Here is a 21,626-nt window from a genome sequence, read left to right on the forward strand (position 1 = left end):
AAGATTTACTTTGAAGTTTGAATAAATTGTCTTTATTAAACGATTCATGAATCAGGCAGCATCTCATCTGATAGAAAGGGAGATACTCCAACGGGTTACACAACATGGAAGGCTTTTTGTTTTTTGGCCACGCCACATGGCATGTGGAAATCTTAGTTCCCCGACCAGGGATCGAACCCATGCCCCGTGCATTGGAAGAGCAGAGTCTTAGCCCCTGGACCACCAGGAAAGTCCCAGAAGGCTTTTAAAGTAAAGAGGCTGGGACAAGGAAAGAAAGTCATCATCAAGGGAAAAAATGAAAGTTCACTGGAGGAAAGTGAAACTTCAGGTGACAATGGCTTCTCATTGGCTAAACTGCGGAATTTTCTATTAGCTATTTCTATTTTCTATTTCTTGTTGCTGGCCAGGAAGGAAGTCTTCACTCCTCCAGCTGGGGTAGTAAAGTGGTTGCACTTCCTGTTTGGGGTCAGTGAATGACCTCTTCCTCTTGGGGTAATTGATGATGAGTGACACGGCATGAGAGCTCCCTCTACGGGCCTTCCAGACTCCAATTCTAGTTGAGGTTTCCTTTTATTAACATTCACAGCATGTTTTATTGGCAGGAGGATTCACAATGAGGGAGAAAAGGCCACAAGACTCACCATAAAGAAGGCTCAGAAATTCCTGGGTGGGTCCAAGGGAGGCACAAGGTGGCTGTGGGGTCAGCTGCTGGCCACAATGATCACATGGTTCCATCTGATGGGTTTGCAGCTCGATGTGGAATAGTGAATAAAAGGGTCAGTTCATCCTATCAGAGAAACATGAAACTGAGATAAGCTTCCCACTGCTAGAAGCATCATGAGCCTTCAGAAAAGAACAGAGAACATGTCTAAAGGGTTTGGGAACATCAGAGCCATATCTCCTCAGAGTGGGACTCCCCAGGCTCTCCAGGTCTCAGTCCCCAACTCTCCCTCAGGGACAAAGCCTCCTCACCTCTGTCCTTGTGAGCTCACTGATCCCTAGAGGTCCTGCCTATCCCTGAGGACTTAGGTTTCCATGGAGACAGGTTGGTTGAGACCTAGTGATACAGTTGACCAGCCTGATATGCAACAGTTCCCACCACCCTGGGGCAGTTGGGCTCAGGGACACGTGGCTCTGGACCCCATGTGGAGGGTGTCCTTGCACGTCAGCTGTGCCCCAGAAGAGCCAGTAACGCCTGTAGCTGTCCAACTGATTCTCAGGGTATTTTCCTGGGAGAGCCCTTGGTCATCTGACCGCCTATCCAGGAAGCCCCGTGACTTTCTGACTGCTACCTGTCACGCCAACAACACACCTGTGAAGGTTCTGCTCTGCATGGCCATCTGTCCACCAGGCCCCCCCTTCTAGGGACCCAGATGCTAGGACCACACAAATGCTGAAGGAGTGTCCACCTGCCTAAGGTACAGACACCCCTGTATCCATCTGCATGATTTCTACTGGGAATCAACAACATTTATGGGGATTCTTTGGCCCTAAAGAACAGACCAACCTGATAGGAGCAATGCAATGATTCACAATTACCAGGGTCAATGCACATATACAGGGGCCCATAGCCCCAGATGCCCCACTCACAATTCACATGGGTGTCCCATACGTACCCACCGATGCCCAAATATTCTTGCTTCATACATACATACATCCAAACACGCACATCAGTGGTGTGCTGGTAAGTGCTAAAAAACTCTCCGAGAAAGGTGGGAAAGACTTCACCTATGCTATCTACGTGGTACAAATATTCCCAGCATGACCAATTTCAAGCTACCCACCTGACATCACTGAACACAGAGCTGGGAAGAGATATGCACCATTGACTATCCCAGGATAGTATGAACCAGTTCCAGCACATCCCATACCTTTTCCTATGAATTTGTGCACACAATCCACTTACACCCCAAGTAGAACCCTCAACTCCCATCACAGATATATAACCAAAAGGATACCACATACACATATGTGTTTGTACATATACATATATATATATATATATATATATATATCCTGAACACACACGTACATTTCTACCCTCACCCTAAATAAATACACAAACAGACTACCTCTTACTACCTAAATTTTTACAGACAAAACCTTACTCACCCTGAATATTCACATTCCACTCTCACAACTATATATACACACACAACATGGGCCTGAAAACAAACACGTGCAACCAATATGCCATCCAGATGTACACACTGAGTACCTAAACACACAGGCTCACCAAGTACACAACTGTCTCATGGGCAACCCAAAAAAGACCCATATGCAATCCCACAGCCCTAAAATACATATACTCCAGGATTCCTGCACACACACATAACCTACACCGTCTACTGGTTTCCAAACACACAAACTAAACTCTCACATCCCCCAGAATACATACCCCAGAAGCCCCAGGAACTCAAAAACACACACAGCCACAAATAACCTATTCTTATCAAATACAGCTGACCCTTGAACAACTTGGGGGTTAGGGCGCCAACCCTCCATGCAGTGGTTCTGCATCCATGGATCGTGTAGTAGTCCTGTAGTATTTACTGGAAAAAAAATCCACTAGAAGTGGACCCGTGTGGTTCAAACGTGTGTTGTTCAAGGGTCAACTGTACATATAAGTCCACCTCACTAATACTGAGAACACACATACAAGCAACACCGCTAAATTCTTCAGGCATTACATTTGGAAATAGACACATAGAGGACTCTAAGCCTCCTGATATACTCACAAATCACAAATACACACACCCACAAACTACTCATGAGTATACACCCCAAATGCTCAGACACACTCAAAACAGAAAAACACCAACAACCTCTGCAGTCTTACTAATATACATACACAATTCTCACACACCTATGGACACACACGTGCAAATATTCCCAAGCCCTGAACATACAGATCCCCTCCCAAACACTATACATTATGCTACCTCTCCAGAATACAAGCTCCCCATCACTACCCCAACATATAAACTGTATATGTGTGGGGGGGTGTTTGTATATATATATATATTTCTACCCTCACCCTGAATATATAGACAGACCACCTCTTACTCCTACCAAACACATGTATAAACACCCTAGCATTCTCCAAAGAAATACACTTTGAATACTCCTAACAACTCCATACCTTATGAACAAACTTTGATAATGCATGAACCTGATGATGGACACACACACAGATTAGAATACACAAGTAAGACACATGGAAGTGTCTCCAGCAAACCATTTATGAAACAACTTCCATATATCAAATTATCCTTAGCTATTAGGAGCCAGCTCACACATATGCAAGTACTAACAAATACCCATATCACGTATTTCTAATACATAGAAATGCAATTGTCCAACTTCCCTGTAGAAACATAGAACCCCACCTCTTTATCAGATACACATATACTCACTTCCCAAAATACATAAGCTTCAGAGGCTCCTACTGAAAATTACAAATGCACAGCCTCAGCAAATATTCTTCCAAGTGGCCATGCCCCTTGAATACACACACAAACTCATTTAACACATAACTCTCCACAAGTCCCAAATGCAACCACAATTACCCAGAACACTACAAATATGCAATAATATCATCCTATATGCCCTTTGTTCCAAATACACATACAGTACCACACTACTGGCATATACATAACCCCACATTCCCAACCTCTCACACAGAATTAACTCTGCCATCTTGCAGAATACAGAATCATACAAACACAACATACCTACATATACAACATCCACCAGTCCCATAAAATAGTCACAGACTTGCCCTCTACACAGCCAAATATACATAGACAGCTCCTGAAAATGCACACACACAAACACCCCATAACCATACAACATGCCCTGAATACACAAATGATCATCCTACATTCCCCAAATATACAAAATAAACAGACTGGACACCCAAAGTAATATACACCACTACTTTTCCTGACATTGCCCTTATGCATATGCAGATAATCCTTCCAAATCCACCATTAGACACACATAAATCCCCAAATTCATGGGTGAAAAAAACACATGTAAACATATTCCCCAAACACCTAATTACAAACACCTAACCACCAACTCCTTGAGTATGCCTGCGTCACATCTCAACACCCTCCAAGTACAACACTCACTCTTACACACTCTCACAAAAACACAGGCTGACCTCCCTTCAGACACAAACATCCACAGACAAAACCAACCCACACATTTGACTACATATCAGATTCCCACCAACAAATTAAATATGTACAGACCCCATCTATGCTTGCAAATCAATCATGATTTGACATCAGACTACAAATACATGTTTATTACCACATTCAGCAAAGTTGCTCCCATCACTGACAAAAGAATGCAGTTTGAACATAAGTGCTGATTGATGTTTTTATGATAAGAAGGAAGACACTAGTGAAACCATGAGTGTGTTCCTTCGATCTTCACTCATTTTCCAATCACCTGAGCTACACCTTTGGAACCAGATGAGGGTTTTCAACTCGCAAGAACGTCCCTCTAGCTTCTGTACTCTTCAGAACGCGCAGCCTAGAACGGCACCTGGGCACCTGTTTAATAGCTCACACACACTATTTACCCCCCACTGTAGGCCCCGCAATCACTGAACCCTTCATGCAGCCGGCTCCCCAGTGGTGCCAATAACCCTGGGGTAAACCCCTCAAGGGAATCGAGCTCTATGGGGGCGTGAATCCACACTGTGGGGAGTCTCCTTACACGGACAAGGGCACAAACAACCCACAGGGTGAACAACAGCGCAGAGCGGTGACACCTGAGGGGTGAAAAGTCCCCGTACCCCTTACCTCAGGGTTCCTGGAATTGACTCTCGAGGCCGCCATGACAGGCCCCACCCCCGCCGGACGGCCGTTGGGGCCCCAACCTCCGCGCTCGCGCATGCGCTCCTGTCCTCCGGAGCCGAACCAACTGCCCCAACAGACGCCAGGAGCCGTGGGAGGATGGCGGTCCGCGTGCCTGAGAGCCCCGCCCCAGTGGGCGTGCGCAGGCGTGCAGGCGCGGGGCACGCGGGCATCTGGTCCTGCAGCTCTCTGTCAGAGAGGAGAGAGGTGGAGTGTCGGGCACGCTGCGGAGCGTCTCTGGCGACGCTCCTCGCCGGGAACTTTTGTGCTGGTCTCTTCTTAAAACCAGCTCTTGTGAGATGTGCACTCGTGATTTTTCTATTGCACACGTGAAACCCATGCACTTAGCTACAAAGAGTTCTGGAGAGCTCCGCTCTAAGCACAGTAGCCTCAAATTGGGGCAAGTGCTTTCATGCCCTTTGGACTGCAGTTCCTTGGTTCTTGTTTATGCCTTTCAAAAAACAGTAGGTCCTTTTTCCTAGCAAGCCTGAAGTTTCCGCTAAAGAACAATTCTAGCAAAGAATTCAGACCTGGGAAACACTCTTAAGATACTGTCTCCTGACTCCGTTCCTAGAGTTTTCCCAAACGCATTTACTCTACTAGAATATTTTTTCTCAGTGTATTTAATACATGGAGGTTTTTCAATAAATGTTGATTCACAGGTGTTTCCTTTGTACGTTTTTTTTTTTTTTTTTTTTAAATAACTTTGAGAGAGAGTGGCCAATCTGGGCCAATTTCAACACAGCAGGTAGTATGGGAACAATTTTACTTTCCCTCCCTCCTTTTTTGTAATATCTTGCAGACTTTCAGTTGGCATTAAAAATAACAACAACAACAAAAATAGTAGCGGGATCAACTTACTGACCTGACTTTGTAATACTTCCCAAAGAAACTTCAATCATCAGATCCTCTTTCTGGTCAATTGCAAGATTAGAGCATTTCTCACTCAACAGGATGCCTCTGAAGACCCCTCACATCTAACAGCACTAAGCGCCTCCAAGTGCCCAGACATGAAAACTCCATAAGACACAAACATGGTATCTCTTCGTTTCTTTAATGTTTCGTGATTGAGTGGAAGATGAACTGTCTTCTGAGGCTTGTGATGCATGTCCAGAGTTGTTTTTTCTCAGTAGTCAATGCCTGCCCGCAGCCTCTGTGCAGGAATAGTCAGAGATCATGATCCAAAGGACTTTTAGATACTCCCTTCTGTGACTGGTCTTCCCAAATTACACTTGGGCTAATTTGATTATCTCTGTCCCTGGGGTGTAGGATTTTGAAGTATTACAAAAGTGATTGCAGAATTGGGACTGGCTAATTTTTGCACATTGCAATTTTTGTATCAGTGGCCTTGAGAAGAGTCCTTCAAATACTGTATCAGAATTATGAGTGAGAATCTTGTAAATAACTGGTTGAATGACTGAACAAAGGGAGGAAGCAACAAGGAAGCCTGCCTTTCTCGAGTGCCTGGGTACAATATTTTGCCTCACCATCCCTCTAGTATGAAGTTATTGGTTGAAAATCATATGAGTTTTCCTTCATTGTAAAAGCTCCAGTACTGAGCGATATTCCCAAACTGTTTATTTTTTTCAGTCCCCGACAGGAGTTTCTTTAGATATAAAGTTCATTTAGAAACTTTATGTCTAAAGTTTCTTTAGACATAAAGTTTCACCATGCTGTTGCTTGAAATATTCTCACCTTATCTTCTCATCTTCTTCTGAGTCAGTTTTTCCTGACAAGAGGCAAGGAACTTCTTAAGCACCAACAGGAGTCTTTTTCACACTGTGGAACAGTCCTTCTAAACCTCTGTTTCCTTCCCCAACACCCCACAATCAGGTGGAGTTCTACTGCAGCTACAGCAGTGAGAGAATCTCGTCTCGCAAGAGATTTGGTTGCCATCCTCTGAGGTTTTCAGCCTTCATCTCCCTTGACAAGTTTCCTAACAGTCCTCTCTTCTCACAACACAAAACACGAATACTCTTTCATATCATTTTGATAGTGGTTAACTGACTGACATGGATTCTCAATATGAAAATAATAATCAGACAAGTTTTGTAAAAGGAATGCTACCATGATTCCCATGCAGATGGGGCCATATGCAACGATGAGCCTAGATTGTAAAGAGCAAGTGTATGTAATGCAGACAGGAAATTAACAAACTTGTAAGCAGGGCTTGCAGGCTAGGATTTAGATGGAAGTGGGCTTGTCTGAATGGGGATTGGACACTGGTGGATAAACTCTTGGCATTGTGTCAAGGTGCACATCCATCTCATGGGTAGTGGACTTTTAACACCTAGAAAAACCAGGGCTCTAGGATGTTTAGTCCCTTTAACATAAGGAAAGAGAAGAAGATTTTCTGCCTTCTTGTTCCTTACTTCTGTCCTTACCCCTACTAAGCCAAGATGTTCAGTGCTATATGATGGCTCTTCCAAATCCATTTCATCCAAAGAGCCTGCAGATTTTGTGTATGTTTACAGTTGTGTTTTCTGTTGGAGCCAAGGTGCACACTTGAGTCTCGTCACTCCAAGGTCTCTTTCTCATAAGGATGAGTAACTGATAATAGCTTACTATGTTCTGATTTTTTGGTAGTGTTGCAAGATAAAATACAGATTTCAAGTTAAATGTAAATTTCAGATAAACAGGGAAAGAATTTGCAGTAAAACTATGTCCAAAATGTTGCATGGGACAAAGTTGTACTAAAAATGAATTCCTCGTTTATGTGAAATTCAAAAGTCAAATTCAGTTAGGCATTTATTACTTTTCTTTACTAGATCGAGCCACCCTATTCTTTCAGGTGCTTTGAAATTTAAGAGACTAGAAATTGTTGTTCTAGGAATCTAGTGCAGAAACAGAGGAGCCACGATACCCGTACAAAGACAATCATTGAAAATCTCCTCAGATATATTGGAACATATATGAATTGTCATCTAGAAAAAAAATGAAGGCATTTTAAAAACTGAAAACAGATTGCCTTCGTTTTTAGTTGCATGACGTATCTCTGGGAAGATTTTAGTGAAAGAGATAACACTGGTTTCCTCCGGGAAAGAGGATTGGGTTGACAGGGGAAAGAGGTGGGAGGAGGACTCGCCACTGCATATTCCATTTTGCACAATTTAATTTTGAACCATGAGAAGGTGTTGCTCGCTTAAAATATTATACTAAAATCATTTAAAAGGTAAAAAACTAAATCTTTTACAACCATGGAATACTATGAGAAAGACATTTAGTGAATTCTGGTCTTGGACATGGGGGCTGCATGACGGTTTTTTGATGGACGGGGGCTTTCCAGCACAAAGGATCATTAGTAAGGCTGGTCCTGCTGGATGTTGGTTGGAGCACAAGGACCACTCCCTTAGGAGTGATGTACATACAGCAGTCAAAGACACTGGATCTGCTGAGACAATCCTAATTTCAAATACTCAGTTCCATGTGGCCATAAATACCCAAGTGTTTATCAGACTAACCGTTCTGAATTTTGTTCAGAAAGTCTAGTCTCTGTTGAAGTAAGTCAAGAGCCAGGTAGGAAGCAGAGTGTGTTGAGGGACACAAAACTAGGTTGATGGAAAAAGAAGTGAAAGGAAGGGACCGTCAAGTCCAACCTCGGTGCCATGAATCAAAAAAACAGTCTATAAACTGCGTAAAGAGGCACACGCCAATTGTGTTGCCACTGTGTGAGGTGGAAGGAACTTCCGGTTCTTGCCTACCTGCCAGAGCCCTCGTGGAATGTCTCCCCACCCCCACCCTACCCAGACCCACGTGCCCTCTGCCCCTCCCGCACTGCAGAACGTTTCAGCCACATTCTACTGTTATGACTCAAACCGGCCCCTCCTTCAGTTGGACCCTGAGCGTCTGTTGAAGCAGGTCACTCTCTGGGTCCTGGTCTTGACTTTTCTCATTGAGGCTACCAGGCAGCAGTAGTCCGTGCCCAAGCCTGCAGGACGGCTTCAGAAGGAGGTAAGCCTATAGGCTGGGGGTGTGTTCTCAGAGACCCTGCCATCCCTCACATCCTTCGGGTTCACACGTGACACTTCACGGTGGGCACACAGTTGGACTGAAGTAGAGGGAGAAGAGAGCACTGGACACACGAGGACATTTCACCTGGGGAGACTGGGGAGCCTGAAGAAACCTGAGACTGCACTGGGGAGGAGGGGTCATTGGAGGTGGATCAAGAGGAATTGCCCTGGCTATGGAGAAAGGATGGCAGCAGGCAGGTTGATTCTTTCTAGAAGGGAGACAAGCCACTTTGAAACGTGTGTGTAAGGATGTGTGTGATGTCCTGGTGGTGACACAGGGAGGGTCATGAGGAAAGCCTAGACGTGTCTTGTGTTCCTGAGGCACCTGAAGCTTGCCTCACCATATCTTTCTAAGGGATTGGAACAGGAGCATACTGTATCTAAGGGGGCCGTGGGGAGAGATGGTCTTGGTGAGAAAACTATTCAGTGGGGCTGTGTGTGGCCACACCTGCAGTGAAGTGTCCTCTCCGAGAGCTAGGCAGGAGGTTACTCTAACTGCCGCAGCCCACACCCCGTCCACTCCTCCCAGCCCAGAGCTCACTTCTCAGTTCAGGCAACTGTTGCTTTGGATTCAACAGGGGATGGGCAACCGTGTAACTTCAGCCAAGAGAGGGCTCAGGTTCCTGAGTTGCTCTGAATTGTTCTTCCTTTTGTGGAATCGCAGTACTTCAGACCTACTTCATCTCGTCCAGTATCTCATGGCGGACCCTCAGGCTGCCTTGAGAGGAAGAGTTTGTTCATATTTCCTGTCACTCCTTCATGGACAGGAGACAGATGTGGAGTGGGGTTGTTTCGGGTGGAATGTCAGTGAAGGCTGCTTCCTCTTTTAAAGGGGGAAGGAGTGTAGCCCAGGGGCAGGAAGACGATCTTCTGTGTTATTATTAAACGTCCTATGACACCTGTTCTGGTTAATTAGGTGCACCGTGGTGTGTACCTTGTTCTCCTGAACAGGGATGTGATCCAGACAACTTGATCGCCATGGCAACTGGCTTCTGCCTGCTTCTCACATTGTCTTTCCGTTATTGGGAGCTGGAGGGGGAAGGACCACAGGCGGTCTGTACTCCCATGACCAATGTAACATGACAATTCCCTGGCCCTTGTTTAATCCTCTGCAGCCATCACTGGCTGTGAAATGACAGAATCTAAGGGACACGCGCCTACTTCTCACACACCACTCCCCCCACCCCCGCCTCCTAGGAACAGAACTCCTGAGTGATGACAGCGACTCTGGGCACTGGGGAGGGGGTGGCAGGACCTGGCCCATGTTACGTGTCTGCTGTGGGTTGTTCTGAGATGCAGGTGCATTCTGGGCCAGTGTTATGGGTTTGTATCAGGATTCCATTAGAGAGATATTTTCCAGCATTTTGTTTCGTTTTGTGAGGCTAGGAAAGAAAGAGGGGATTTCTACTGAGCATCAGGAAAAGGAGGACTGAGGAGGAGGTGGGGCCCTAATATTTTACACAATACCTGTCCACAAAGGGCTTTTGGGTGCCTAGAACTTACCTTGGAGAAGGTCCCTAGCTGCTAGTACGCCGGCTGAGGGGCATTTCTCACAGAGCGGATGTCCACACAGTTCCAGATCTTGGGAGACAGCCTGTGAGGCTTAGGTGCCAGGGGGTGCCTTAGGGAGGCTCTCCAAGTCAGTGCTTGCTGAGGCGATTTCTTCTCGGCAGACAGGGGTCAGGGACCTTGGTGGATGGGTGCGGTGTCACCAGTGGAATAATTCTCAAGTGGAGGTCAGGGCATGAAAATCACTTGAAGACATTTGCACGCTGCACAGTTTCCCTTGTCCAAGTGTCCCTCACCTGTGGAGATTTACACTCTGATGCCACAGAAAGCCTCAGTCCCACTTGCCCATTCTCCTCCTCCATTCACTCCTTTCCTTTGCCTCAACAGCATGTCCAGTGCTGGGAACGGATGTGACCATGAACCCTGGTGCCTCCTTGTCTACTTTCACGGCAGTGCCCTTCCCTCCACCCATTCCTGGCGCCCAGCACCGGCCACCCTGGCAGCAGCACCTGCCACGTCCCATCACCCCAGCATTCCCTCCTGGCAGCAGCCTGCTGCTGCCAGCTTTCCCCAGGACGCCTATGGTGGCTAATGGTGGCCTTGGCCCCAGTGCCCCTGGGGCTTGCAACCTCACTGTCCAAGTCAGGTCACAAGGGAGGACAGTGGAGGCCCCCCAGACTCAGACCTCTGTCGTTACTCAGGCCCCCCTCAACTGGAGCGCTCCAGGGGCCCTCAGCAGGAGTGCTGCATGTCCTGCACCCGAATTCATAGCAACCCCTGTGATGGGGACCGTTGTGACTGCTTCAGCTGTTGGAGTTAGACAGGCTGGCAAGGGAGGCTGGACCCCAGGCTTTCCTCCTCAAGCTCCACCACCAGCTGCCCAGCTGGCCCCTATCATTCGCCCAGTGAACTCTGGGCCATGGCCACATGACACTTCCAGGGAGGGCCGCCTGGCCACCAACCAGTCCAACGCCTCGCAGGATGGCTCCTCTAACCCCCAGAGAGAGTACAGTAACTTCCGACGTTGGCAGCACATCAAGCCCCTGGCCCGGAGACACTTTCACCTGAGTCCTGATGCAGAAGCTTTTTCCTGCTTTCTCATGTGAGTGAACGCTCAGCGGATCCTGAGCTTATGGGAGCTTTTAGATAAAGAGGAACTGGGGATGGACTCGCACGTTAGGTTTCTAGGGCTACTGGAAGGAAGGTGTGAGGGCGATGTCCATGCTATGAGAAGGCACACTGTCGGTCACATGGGTGGGCCTGCCAGTCCGTGACATCAGGACTGAAATGTGCCCCATCTCAACTGGCCCCACCACCCTGTGAGTCTGGCCAGCTTGCTCTTCCATGATTCTCATGGTAATACGGACTGCAGACTTGCAGTCAGAGAGGGTCGTGGTGTAAAGTGAGGAGCCAAGGAGTGGATGCCGCCCTCTCCTGTGGTGCCGTGTCCTTCATACAGGACGTGAGCGCACATGGCCAGGAGAGGTCACTTCAGAGGAGGGGGAGGAGCGCGGGGCCCAGGAGAGCGCTTTATGCATGCCTCCACTTCGTTGTGGAGAATTCCACTAGGAACAGGGTGATGGTAGAGCTCTCCTAAGGCCGTGGGCTCTCTCCCACTAGAGTTGTGAGCCTGGCAGGCATTTCCATCCTAAACCTCCGGTCCCTCGTAAAAAGGGGACAATTACACTTCACTCAGAGAACTGTGCAGAAGACGCCTTGGGCTAATCTATGAAGTGTTACCAGATTGCTTGGCACATGCCACGCCTCATTGATGATGGTGATTTTTATTATGAAAATGCAGCCTTGAGGAGGAAAAGAGCTCCCCAAGGCACAATGTCCCAGCTCTAGCCTGGGAGTGGATGGTCATCCTTGAGTGAGTGTGAGGCGGTGACAGCAGTGGCCGGGAAGGCTTGTCTTTGCCCTCCCAGACGCCCGCCTCTCACCCTCCTGTTGCTCAGTCATTCTGGGTTGAGTGATGTGTGGTCCACATGGGCGGGTGGGGTCAGGCAAGTGGGGGCTGGGCTGGGCCCGGAGACTGACCCCGAGGGCTTACAGCCCAGTGCTTCGATCCGTGGCCCGCCTGAATCCCAACATGCCGCTGGAGGAGGGACTGTGGAGGGCCGTGCAGGAATGGCGGTGCAGGAGCAACCCTGACCGGGTGATCTACTACGAGAGGGCGGAAAAGTGAGTCAGCGTCCTGGGCCCAGGGGCTGCGTGGAGGGTGAGGCGAGTGGGTGAGGGCAGGGTCTGGCCGTGGGGGTGCTCATCAGAGAGGACAGAGGAGAAGGGCTGTCACCCAGCACAGGGTCCCCGCAGCCCAGGGGCCCTACTGTCCCCCAGAAACCCATCCCTCACCTTGAGAGTTTGAGACTTCTGTCCTTCCTCCACCAGGAGCTCTGCCCTCCCCTGATTTTGACCTACCCTTGCCTTAACATGAAGGTCTCAGGACGGGGCAGGGTGAAGCTGTGAGTCCAGTAGGGGTCCAACTCCGGCCATATGGGCTGGGCCGGGGAAAGAGCTCCACCCACCAGCCTGCTGCTTCCTTAGTGGTGGGTGGCTGGCGGCCACTAACATAGATTTGGGACCACCTCTCCTCATGAAAAGTGCCCTGAGTGGGTACCCTGGCATCCCTGAAGAGGCTGGGGAAGCCAGCTGTCGTCGGCCCAAGGGTCTCCGGCCCTTCCAGTGTTTGCTCCATGGTAATCCCCTTGGTTTAAGAAACAAAAGCAAACAAACGAGCGCCTCTCAGAGGAAGGGAAGGCCTCTCGTCTAAGCTTAGCATCCACATCGTCCAGCCTCTCCTGGGCCCTGTCTCCAGGTCTATGTTCCAGGAATCTCAGTCCTAGCCCAGGGTCCTGGATTCGGGCAAGGACCCCTGTGGGGAACACATGCCTGTTCCAGCCTCTGGCTGTCAGCCCTTCATGTGGTTCTGGATGGGGATGGGGGCATGAGGAGGGTGCCCCCTGGGTCAGCCATGTGTCCCGTTGACCTGGTTCAATTCAGCGACCTGGGTCTATGCTGTTGAATGCCCTCCAGTGCTGGTGAGGCAGGAAGGGTCCCAGATCTTGTTATCACTTCCAGGAGCAGCTCTCTGCTGCGGACAGCACCTCACAGGGCCTTGACGGCCCCAAGGCACGTCCTCTCCCACTGCCTCAGTCTTGGCTGCCTTTGTTGGGCTCCAGAACCCAGGCCTTTTTCTCAGGGTGGCCTGTGCCTCCGTCACCCCCCAGGTTCATGGAATTTGCAGCCGAGGAGGAGATGCACATTCAGAATTTGCAGTGCATGCAGTGCGCGGAGGACCTGCCTCCTCCAGCCCCACCGAAGCTGGATCCTCGGGGGCCCCCAGCCCCGAAAGTGGGCCTTCAGCCAGGCACCCAGCTTCCCACTGGAGTTGAAGGCACAGGTAACAGGGGCCTAGGGTTGGCCACCGTCCCCATGTGGATCCTTTTCTTTCAAGACAGGGGCATTGGTCTTTCAACCAAAAGAGCCACCGAGGCGGGGGGTGGGGAGGTGGGGTCTCAGCTGCCCTTTGTCACTACGGGGTATTGACTTGGTCAGTTTTGTAACTCCTCTCACACCTCCCTGTCAAAGGACCCCACACGAAGTCTGCCTAAGTAGTGGGCTTGATGGGGAGACCCTTAGAAAATTGGAGGTTCCCCACTTCCTTACTTGTGACTCTCTTAGATGACCCCCTAACCTCCCCTCTCCAACTGTGCATGAGGCTTCAGATGGTCCTGACCCTTCCCACACCCACATCAACGTCCCCCAAACAATGCCCTCACCAACGTGCGCTCGGGTCAGGAGGTGGACCGGGAGTCCCTCACCTTCCTTCCCTTCCTCCTGCTCTGCCTCAGCCTGTGCTCCCAGGATGTCCGGCCCCAGGGCCCAGCCCTCGCACCCGAAGCCACACAGATCCCAGCGGACCCCGGAGCCCAAGGCGCCCAAGGTGATTCCCCCTGAGACTGTGAGGGAGTATGTGGACAGGATGGAGGCACTGGTGGGACCCGTCCACTCAGCCAGCGGCAAGTCACATGCAGAATGTGGAAAGGACGGAAATGAGCTGAAGCAGGAAGAGGACGACACCTACTTGGACCCGTGTCTCTTGAGCTACACTGACGAGCTGCGTTCCCGGGAAGACTCTGTCACCAAGGTAGGCTGGGCCTGGAGCCTGGGGTCTACAAGATGCCAGGGCATGGAACTCTCAGCACCCAAGATCTGGGTTCTGCTCAGGCCGATGGGACTTAAGCTCAGCTCCTTGTTCCTGAGCCTGGTGTTAGGGGAGGTTTACGCAGATGTATGTGCGTATATGTTTGTGTCTGTGTGTATGCCTTTGTGTGTCTGTGTATGTGCATCTGTATATGTGCTCTTTTGTGTGTGACTGTGTATGTGCATGTTTGTGTGTGTGTGTGTGTGTGTGTGTGCTGACCATTCCCGCCTTGTGGAGGAGAGTGGGGGTGGGTCTCTGCTTTTCACTTTCCCTCCTGGTCTTCTTGTGTCACAGGCCACTCCTGGCCAAGGATGCTCACAGCCTCTTCTTTCTGTCCGAGGTGGAGGCAGTCATTCATCCTCGATTCCCGGCAGAATTGTTTTCCCCGGACCCACAGCTGGATGTCTTGGCCCTTGCTGAGGAGCTGAAGCAGGAGGAAGGACTCATCCCTGAAGAAGTGAGCCAGGGGAGGGAGAGGGACACTTAGGGAGCCAGGGGACTCCAGGGGAGGGGGGACCCCAGGTGATCCAGGGGACAGGGGAAACCAGGTGGCCCAGGGGAGCCAGAGGAGGGAGGGATCGCAGGTAGAACAGGGGCGACAAGGGACACCCAGGAAGACCAGGGCACGGAGGGACCCCAGTGAGCAGGGGAGAGGTAGGGCCCCAGAGCAGGAGGCCCACATGGCTCTGTCCGTCCCTTCCCTGCCTCGGAGGCCTGGCATGGGGAAGGGCCCTCTCTGGGGTGGGTGCAGCGCAGGGTGATAGGAAGGAGAGGATGGGGAGCCGGGAGCGGAGGGAAGGACACACAGCTGGGAATAAGGTGCAGGAGGATGGCAGGAATGCCACCGTGTCTGTATTTGGAGTCTAGTCCTGGGGTCACCCGTCCCCTCCTCCCCCCCAGGGCCATTGTCCCACTGCCCAGTGCTCCTCCTCTCACACGTGCGCGTGGAGCCGTCACTGTCCTCCTCCCTCCTACCAGCTGGTGCAGAAACAACTCCTGGCCTTGAAAGAGGACAAGGGTGGGCCGGCAGCCCCGAGCCACAGTGCACCCGGAATGGGCTCAAGTCCATCTGAGTCCCACGCCGGCCAAGGTGCCCAGAGGCACGACCAAGACCGCCATCGAGGGGTCAGTGATGAAGCCTGCCCACCAGAGATTGATTTTGAGGCTCTTCATAGGCCCATCCGAACAGACAGTAGCCCGTTCGTGCTCAGAGTCTTTGTTCCCTTTCGAGGACGTCAGGCTGGCAAGGGAGGCTGGACCCCAGGCTTTCCTCCTCAAGCTCCACCACCAGCTGCCCAGCTGGCCCCTATCATTCGCCCCGTGAACTCTGGGCCATGGCCACATGGCACTTCCAGGGAGGGCCGCCTGGCCACCAAGCAGTCCAACGCCTCGCAGGATGGCTCCTCTAACCCCCAGAGAGAGTACAGTAACTTCCGACGTTGGCAGCACATCAAGCCCCTGGCCCGGAGACACTTTCACCTGAGTCCTGATGCAGAAGCTTTTTCCTGCTTTCTCATGTGAGTGAACGCTCAGCGGGTCCTGAGCTTATGGGAGCTTTTAGATAAAGAGGAACTGGGGATGGACTCGCACGTTAGGTTTCTAGGGCTACTGGAAGGAAGGTGTGAGGGCGATGTCCATGCTATGAGAAGGCACACTGTCGGTCACATGGGTGGGCCTGCCAGTCCGTGACATCAGGACTGAAATGTGCCCCATCTCAACTGGCCCCACCACCCTGTGAGTCTGGCCAGCTTGCTCTTCCATGATTCTCATGGTAATACGGACTGCAGACTTGCAGTCAGAGAGGGTCGTGGTGTAAGGTGAGGAGCCAAGGAGTGGAGGCCGCCCTCTCCTGTGGTGCCGTGTCCTTCATACAGGACGTGAGCGCACATGGCCAGGGGAGGCCACTTCAGAGAAGGGGGAGGAGCGCGGGGCCCAGGAGAGTGCTTTATGCATGCCTCCACTTCGTTGTGGAGAATTCCACTAGGAACAGGGTGATGGTAGAGCTCTCCTAAGGCCGTGGGCTCTCTCCCACTAGAGTTGTGAGCCTGGCAGGCATTTCCATCCTAAACCTCCGGTCCCTCGTAAAAAGGGGACAATTACACTTCACTCAGAGAACTGTGCAGAAGACGCCTTGGGCTAATCTATGAAGTGTTACCAGATTGCTTGGCACATGCCACGCCTCATTGATGATGGTGATTTTTATTATGAAAATGCAGCCTTGAGGAGGAAAAGAGCTCCCCAAGGCACAATGTCCCAGCTCTAGCCTGGGAGTGGATGGTCATCCTTGAGTGAGTGTGAGGCGGTGACAGCAGTGGCCGGGAAGGCTTGTCTTTGCCCTCCCAGACGCCCGCCTCTCACCCTCCTGTTGCTCAGTCATTCTGGGTTGAGTGATGTGTGGTCCACATGGGCGGGTGGGGTCAGGCAGGTGGGGGCTGGGCTGGGCCCGGAGACTGACCCCGAGGGCTTACAGCCCAGTGCTTCGATCCGTGGCCCGCCTGAATCCCAACATGCCGCTGGAGGAGGGACTGTGGAGGGCCGTGCAGGAATGGCGGCGCTTGAACAACCTTGACCGGATGATCTACTACGAGAGGGCGGAAAAGTGAGTCAGCGTCCTGGGCCCAGGGGCTGCGTGGAGGGTGAGGCCAGTGGGTGAGGGCAGGGTCTGGCCGTGGGGGTGCTCATCAGAGAGGACAGAGGAGAAGGGCTGTCACCCAGCACAGGGTCCCCGCAGCCCAGGGGCCCTACTCTCCCCCAGAAACCCATCCCTCACCTTGAGAGTTTGAGACTTCTGTCCTTCCTCCACCAGGAGCTCTGCCCTCCCCTGATTTTGACCTACCCTTGCCTTGACATGAAGGTCTCAGGACGGGGCAGGGTGAAGCTGTGAGTCCAGTAGGGGTCCAACTCCGGCCATATGGGCTGGGCCGGGGAAAGAGCTCCACCCGCCAGCCTGCTGCTTCCTTAGTGGTGGGTGGCTGGCGGCCACTAACATAGATTTAGGACCACCTCTTCTCATGAAAAGTGCCCTGAGTGGGTACCCTGGCATCCCTGAAGAGGCTGGGGAAGCCAGCTGTCGTCGGCCCAAGGGTCTCCGGCCCTTCCAGTGTTTGCTCCGTGGTAATCCCCTTGGTTTAAGAAACAAAAGCAAACAAACGAGCGCCTCTCAGAGGAAGGGAAGGCCTCTCCTCTAAGCTCAGCATCCACATCGTCCAGCCTCTCCTGGGCCCTGTCTCCAGGTCTATGTTCCAGGAGTCTCAGTCCTAGCCCAGGGTCCTGGATTCGGGCAAGGACCCCTGTGGGGAACACATGCCTGTTCCAGCCTCTGGCTGTCAGCCCTTCATGTGGTTCTGGATGGAGACGGGGGCATGAGGAGGGTGCCCCCTGGGTCAGCCATGTGTCCCGTTGACCTGGTTCAATTCAGCGACCTGGGTCTGTGCTGTTGAATGCCCTCCAGTGCTGGTGAGGCAGGAAGGGTCCCAGATCTTGTTATCGCTTCCAGGAGCAGCTCTCTGCTGCGGACAGCACCTCACAGGGCCTTGACGGCCCCAAGGCACGTCCTCTCCCACTGCCTCAGTCTTGGCTGCCTTTGTTGGGCTCCAGAACCCAGGCCTTTTTCTCAGGGTGGCCTGTGCCTCCGTCACCCCCCAGTTTCATGGAATTTGCGGCCGAGGAGGAGATGCACATTCAGCATTTGCAGTGGATGCAGTGCGCGCAGGATCTGCCTCCTCCAGCCCCAACGAAGCTGGATCCTCGGGGGCGCCCAGCCCCGAAAGTGGGCCTTCAGCCAGGCACCCAGGTTCCCACTGGAGCTGAAGGCACAGGTAACAGGGGCCTTGGGTTGGCCAACGTCCCCATGTGGATCCTTTTCTTTCAAAACAGGGGCATTGGTCTTTCAACGAAAAGAGCCACCGAGGCGGGGGGTGGGGGGGGGTGGGGTCTCAGCTGCCCTTTGTCACTACGGGGTATTGACTTGGTCAGTTTTGTAACTCCTCTCACACCTCCCTGTCAAAGGACCCCACACGAAGTCTGCCTGAGAAGTGGGCTTGATGGGGAGACCCCTAGAAAATTGGAGGTTCCCCACTTCCTTACTTGTGACTCTCTTAGATGACCCCCTAACCTCCCCTCTCCAACTGTGCATGAGGCTTCAGATGGTCCTGACCCTTCCCACACCCACATCAACGTCCCCCAAACAATGCCCTCACCAACGTGCGCTCGGTGGTCAGGAGGTGGACCGGGAGTCCCTCACCTTCCTTCCCTTCCTCCTGCTCTGCCTCAGCCTGTGCTCCCAGGATGTCCGGCCCCAGGGCCCAGCCCTCGCACCCGAAGCCACACAGATCCCAGGGGAACCCGGAGCCCAAGACGCCCAAGGAGATTCCCCCTGAGGCTGTGAGGGAGGATGTGGAGAGGATGGAGGCGCTGGTGGGGTCCGTCCACTCAGCCAGCGGCAAGTCACATGCAGAATGTGGAAAGGACGGAAATGAGCTGAAGCAGGAAGAGGACGACACCTACTTGGACCCGTGTCTCTTGAGCTACACTGACGAGCTGCGTTCCCGGGAAGACTCTGTCACCAAGGTAGGCTGGGCCTGGAGCCTGGGGTCTACAAGATGCCAGGGCATGGAACTCTCAGCACCCAAGATCTGGGTTCTGCTCAGGCCGATGGGACTTAAGCTCAGCTCCTTGTTCCTGAGCCTGGTGTTAGGGGAGGTTTACGCAGATGTATGTGCGTATATGTTTGTGTCTGTGTGTATGCCTTTGTGTGTCTGTGTATGTGCATCTGTATATGTGCTCTTTTGTGTGTGACTGTGTATGTGCATGTTTGTGTGTGTGTGTGTGTGTGTGTGTGTGCTGACCATCCCCGCCTTGTGGAGGAGAGTGGGGGTGGGTCTCTGCTTTTCACTTTCCCTCCTGGTCTTCTTGTGTCACAGGCCACTCCTGGCCAAGGATGCTCACAGCCTCTTCTTTCTGTCCGAGGTGGAGGCAGTCATTCATCCTCGATTCCCGGCAGAATTGTTTTCCCCGGACCCACAGCTGGATGTCTTGGCCCTTGCTGAGGAGCTGAAGCAGGAGGAAGGACTCACCCCTGAAGAAGTGAGCCAGGGGAGGGAGAGGGACACTTAGGGAGCCAGGGGACTCCAGGGGAGGGGGGACCCCAGGTGATCCAGGGGACAGGGGAAACCAGGTGGCCCAGGGGAGCCAGAGGAGGGAGGGATCGCAGGTAGAACAGGGGAGACAAGGGACACCCAGGAAGACCAGGGCACGGAGGGACCCCAGTGAGCAGGGGAGAGGTAGGGCCCCAGAGCAGGAGGCCCACATGGCTCTGTCCGTCCCTTCCCTGCCTCGGAGGCCTGGCATGGGGAAGGGCCCTCTCTGGGGTGGGTGCAGCGCAGGGTGATAGGAAGGAGAGGATGGGGAGCCGGGAGCGGAGGGAAGGACACACAGCTGGGAATAAGGTGCAGGAGGATGGCAGGAATGCCACCGTGTCTGTATTTGGAGTCTAGTCCTGGGGTCACCCGTCCCCTCCTCCCCCCCAGGGCCATTGTCCCACTGCCCAGTGCTCCTCCTCTCACACGTGCGCGTGGAGCCGTCACTGTCCTCCTCCCTCCTACCAGCTGGTGCAGAAACAACTCCTGGACTTGAAAGAGGAGGAAGGTGGGCCGGCAGCCCCGAGCCACAGTGCACGCGGAATGGGCTCAAGTCCATCTGAGTCCCACGCCGGCCAAGGTGCCCAGAGGCACGACCAAGACCGCCATCGAGGGGTCAGTGATGAAGCCTGCCCACCAGAGATTGATTTTGAGGCTCTTCATAGGCCCATCCGAGCAGAAACTGGCCCATTCGGGCCCAAAGTCTTTGTTCCCTCTCGAGGACGTCAGGAGGTCTCTCCATTCCGGGCCGGACGGCCCTCCCCTCCCCAGGGTCAAAGGCGCACTGGCCCTCTACTGGGACCCAGGGATGCGTCTCTTCTCAGAGAGGCGTCTCCTGTTCCGGAGGCCCGAGGGCCCAGGGACGCGTCCAGTGAGCACGAGGAGGCGCTCCACAGCCTGGCCTCCCTCTTGGCCTCTCCGCAGAGCCTGCCGCCTTGCCGGCTGTCCCAGAGTCCTGCCCCTGCCTCAGGCCTGGCCTCCCCTGGAGGTTGGGGGGCCAGGAGTGCTCCCCAGGCCCCCTCCCCTCAGAGAAGAGGCCCCAGCCCAGCTCCACCAGCCGCTCCCAAGTCGAGGAAGCGGGCTCTGTGTGGGCGCCCAGCCGCTGCTGAGAAGCTGCCCATCCCCGGGGCTGGCCACGGGGTCTCTGCGAGGCCAGCCTTTGCTCTGGGGCTGGTTCGCCCCTCACAGCCGAGAAAGAGAAAGCGTGACCCGTTTGTCACAGGGAAGAGGAGGAAGAAGCAGAGGAAGCACTGCAGCCAGTAGGGAACAGCCGGGCCGGCCCTCCAGGGCGAGCCCCCCAGGGCGGCCCCCAGGGGAGCCTAGGGGCTCCTCCTCACCCCAGAGCTGATCCTGGGATTGTGGGGGATTAGGGAGGTGGGGGAGGTGGGTGTGGGCAGGACCTTTGGAGTGATGTATGAAAATTGTGAATAAAGATAGTTTTGGTGGGAAATGCTCTCAGGCCACTCTCATCTTCTTCGTGTGGAGCTGCTCCACAGAGAGCGATCCTGAGAGGAAGGAAGGGTGAGGGAGGTCACAGGAGCTATGGATCTACAGGTGGCCAAACCTTTCCTCCACATAGACAAGGACTCCTCAGGCTGCCCCTGGGAACGCACAGCTCTCACTTTCCCCAGGGACCCCCTCATCATCCCCTTCTCTAAAGCCTGCTTGGCTAGGGGCCTTCTGGGGCATCTGTAGCATCTTCTGCATCCCTGAACCGTCTGGGGAGGGAGAGCTGCTTTTGTGCCTCTCAGCCCTCTGGACACTAACCAGTTTCTAGGACGGAGCCTGGAGACGGCCCTTGTCTTTATGGAGCTGCTCTCTGCTTCCCTGAAGTGGCCAGGCGATGGCGCTGGGGTGACCCTCCGCTCATCCAGGGTTTCCTGTGTGGGTG

The 21,626-nt window shown here is 52.8% G+C and overlaps 2 protein-coding genes across 6 annotated transcripts in view; one reads left to right on the forward strand and one right to left on the reverse strand.

Moving 5' to 3' along the window:
* The window catches only part of LOC130708380 (contactin-associated protein like 5-4-like), a 218,851-nt gene extending 213,871 nt beyond the window's left edge, over nucleotides 1-4,980 (reverse strand). For 2 of the 5 annotated variants that reach the window (XR_009008597.1, XR_009008596.1), the window contains exons 1-2: nucleotides 4,818-4,978; nucleotides 642-787 (exon numbers count right to left, since the gene is read on the reverse strand). The gene's annotated coding sequence lies outside the window, so the exon portion shown is untranslated. Of the gene's footprint in view, nucleotides 1-641; nucleotides 788-4,817 lie in introns of all 5 variants that reach the window. The other 3 variants (XM_057548254.1, XM_057548253.1, XM_057548249.1) reach the window with 3 other exon arrangements.
* A 3,757-nt stretch (nucleotides 4,981-8,737) lies between these two features.
* Nucleotides 8,738-21,083, forward strand: LOC130708490 (NUT family member 2G-like). Its single transcript, XM_057549137.1, has 8 exons — nucleotides 8,738-8,822; nucleotides 10,778-11,492; nucleotides 12,446-12,574; nucleotides 13,621-13,741; nucleotides 14,364-14,540; nucleotides 18,834-19,166; nucleotides 19,566-19,682; nucleotides 20,204-21,083. The coding sequence occupies exons 2-8, from the start codon at nucleotides 10,807-10,809 to the stop codon at nucleotides 20,996-20,998; spliced, it is 2,358 nt and encodes a 785-aa protein (XP_057405120.1). The 5' UTR covers nucleotides 8,738-8,822; nucleotides 10,778-10,806; the 3' UTR covers nucleotides 20,999-21,083.
* Nucleotides 21,084-21,626: the final 543 nt, after the last annotated feature.

This window comes from Balaenoptera acutorostrata, chromosome 6 (assembly GCF_949987535.1).
Source record: "Balaenoptera acutorostrata chromosome 6, mBalAcu1.1, whole genome shotgun sequence".
Classification (NCBI taxonomy): Eukaryota; Metazoa; Chordata; class Mammalia; order Artiodactyla; family Balaenopteridae; genus Balaenoptera; species Balaenoptera acutorostrata.

Coding starts and splice junctions, on each gene's coding strand:
- LOC130708490 (XM_057549137.1), top strand. CDS start 10,807: ATGAACCCTGGTGCCTCCTTGTCTACTTTCACGGCAGTGCCCTTCCCT. Junction 11,493..12,445: donor GCTTTTTCCTGCTTTCTCAT/GTGAGTGAACGC, acceptor GAGGGCTTACAG/CCCAGTGCTTCGATCCGTGG. Junction 12,575..13,620: donor TACTACGAGAGGGCGGAAAA/GTGAGTCAGCGT, acceptor GTCACCCCCCAG/GTTCATGGAATTTGCAGCCG.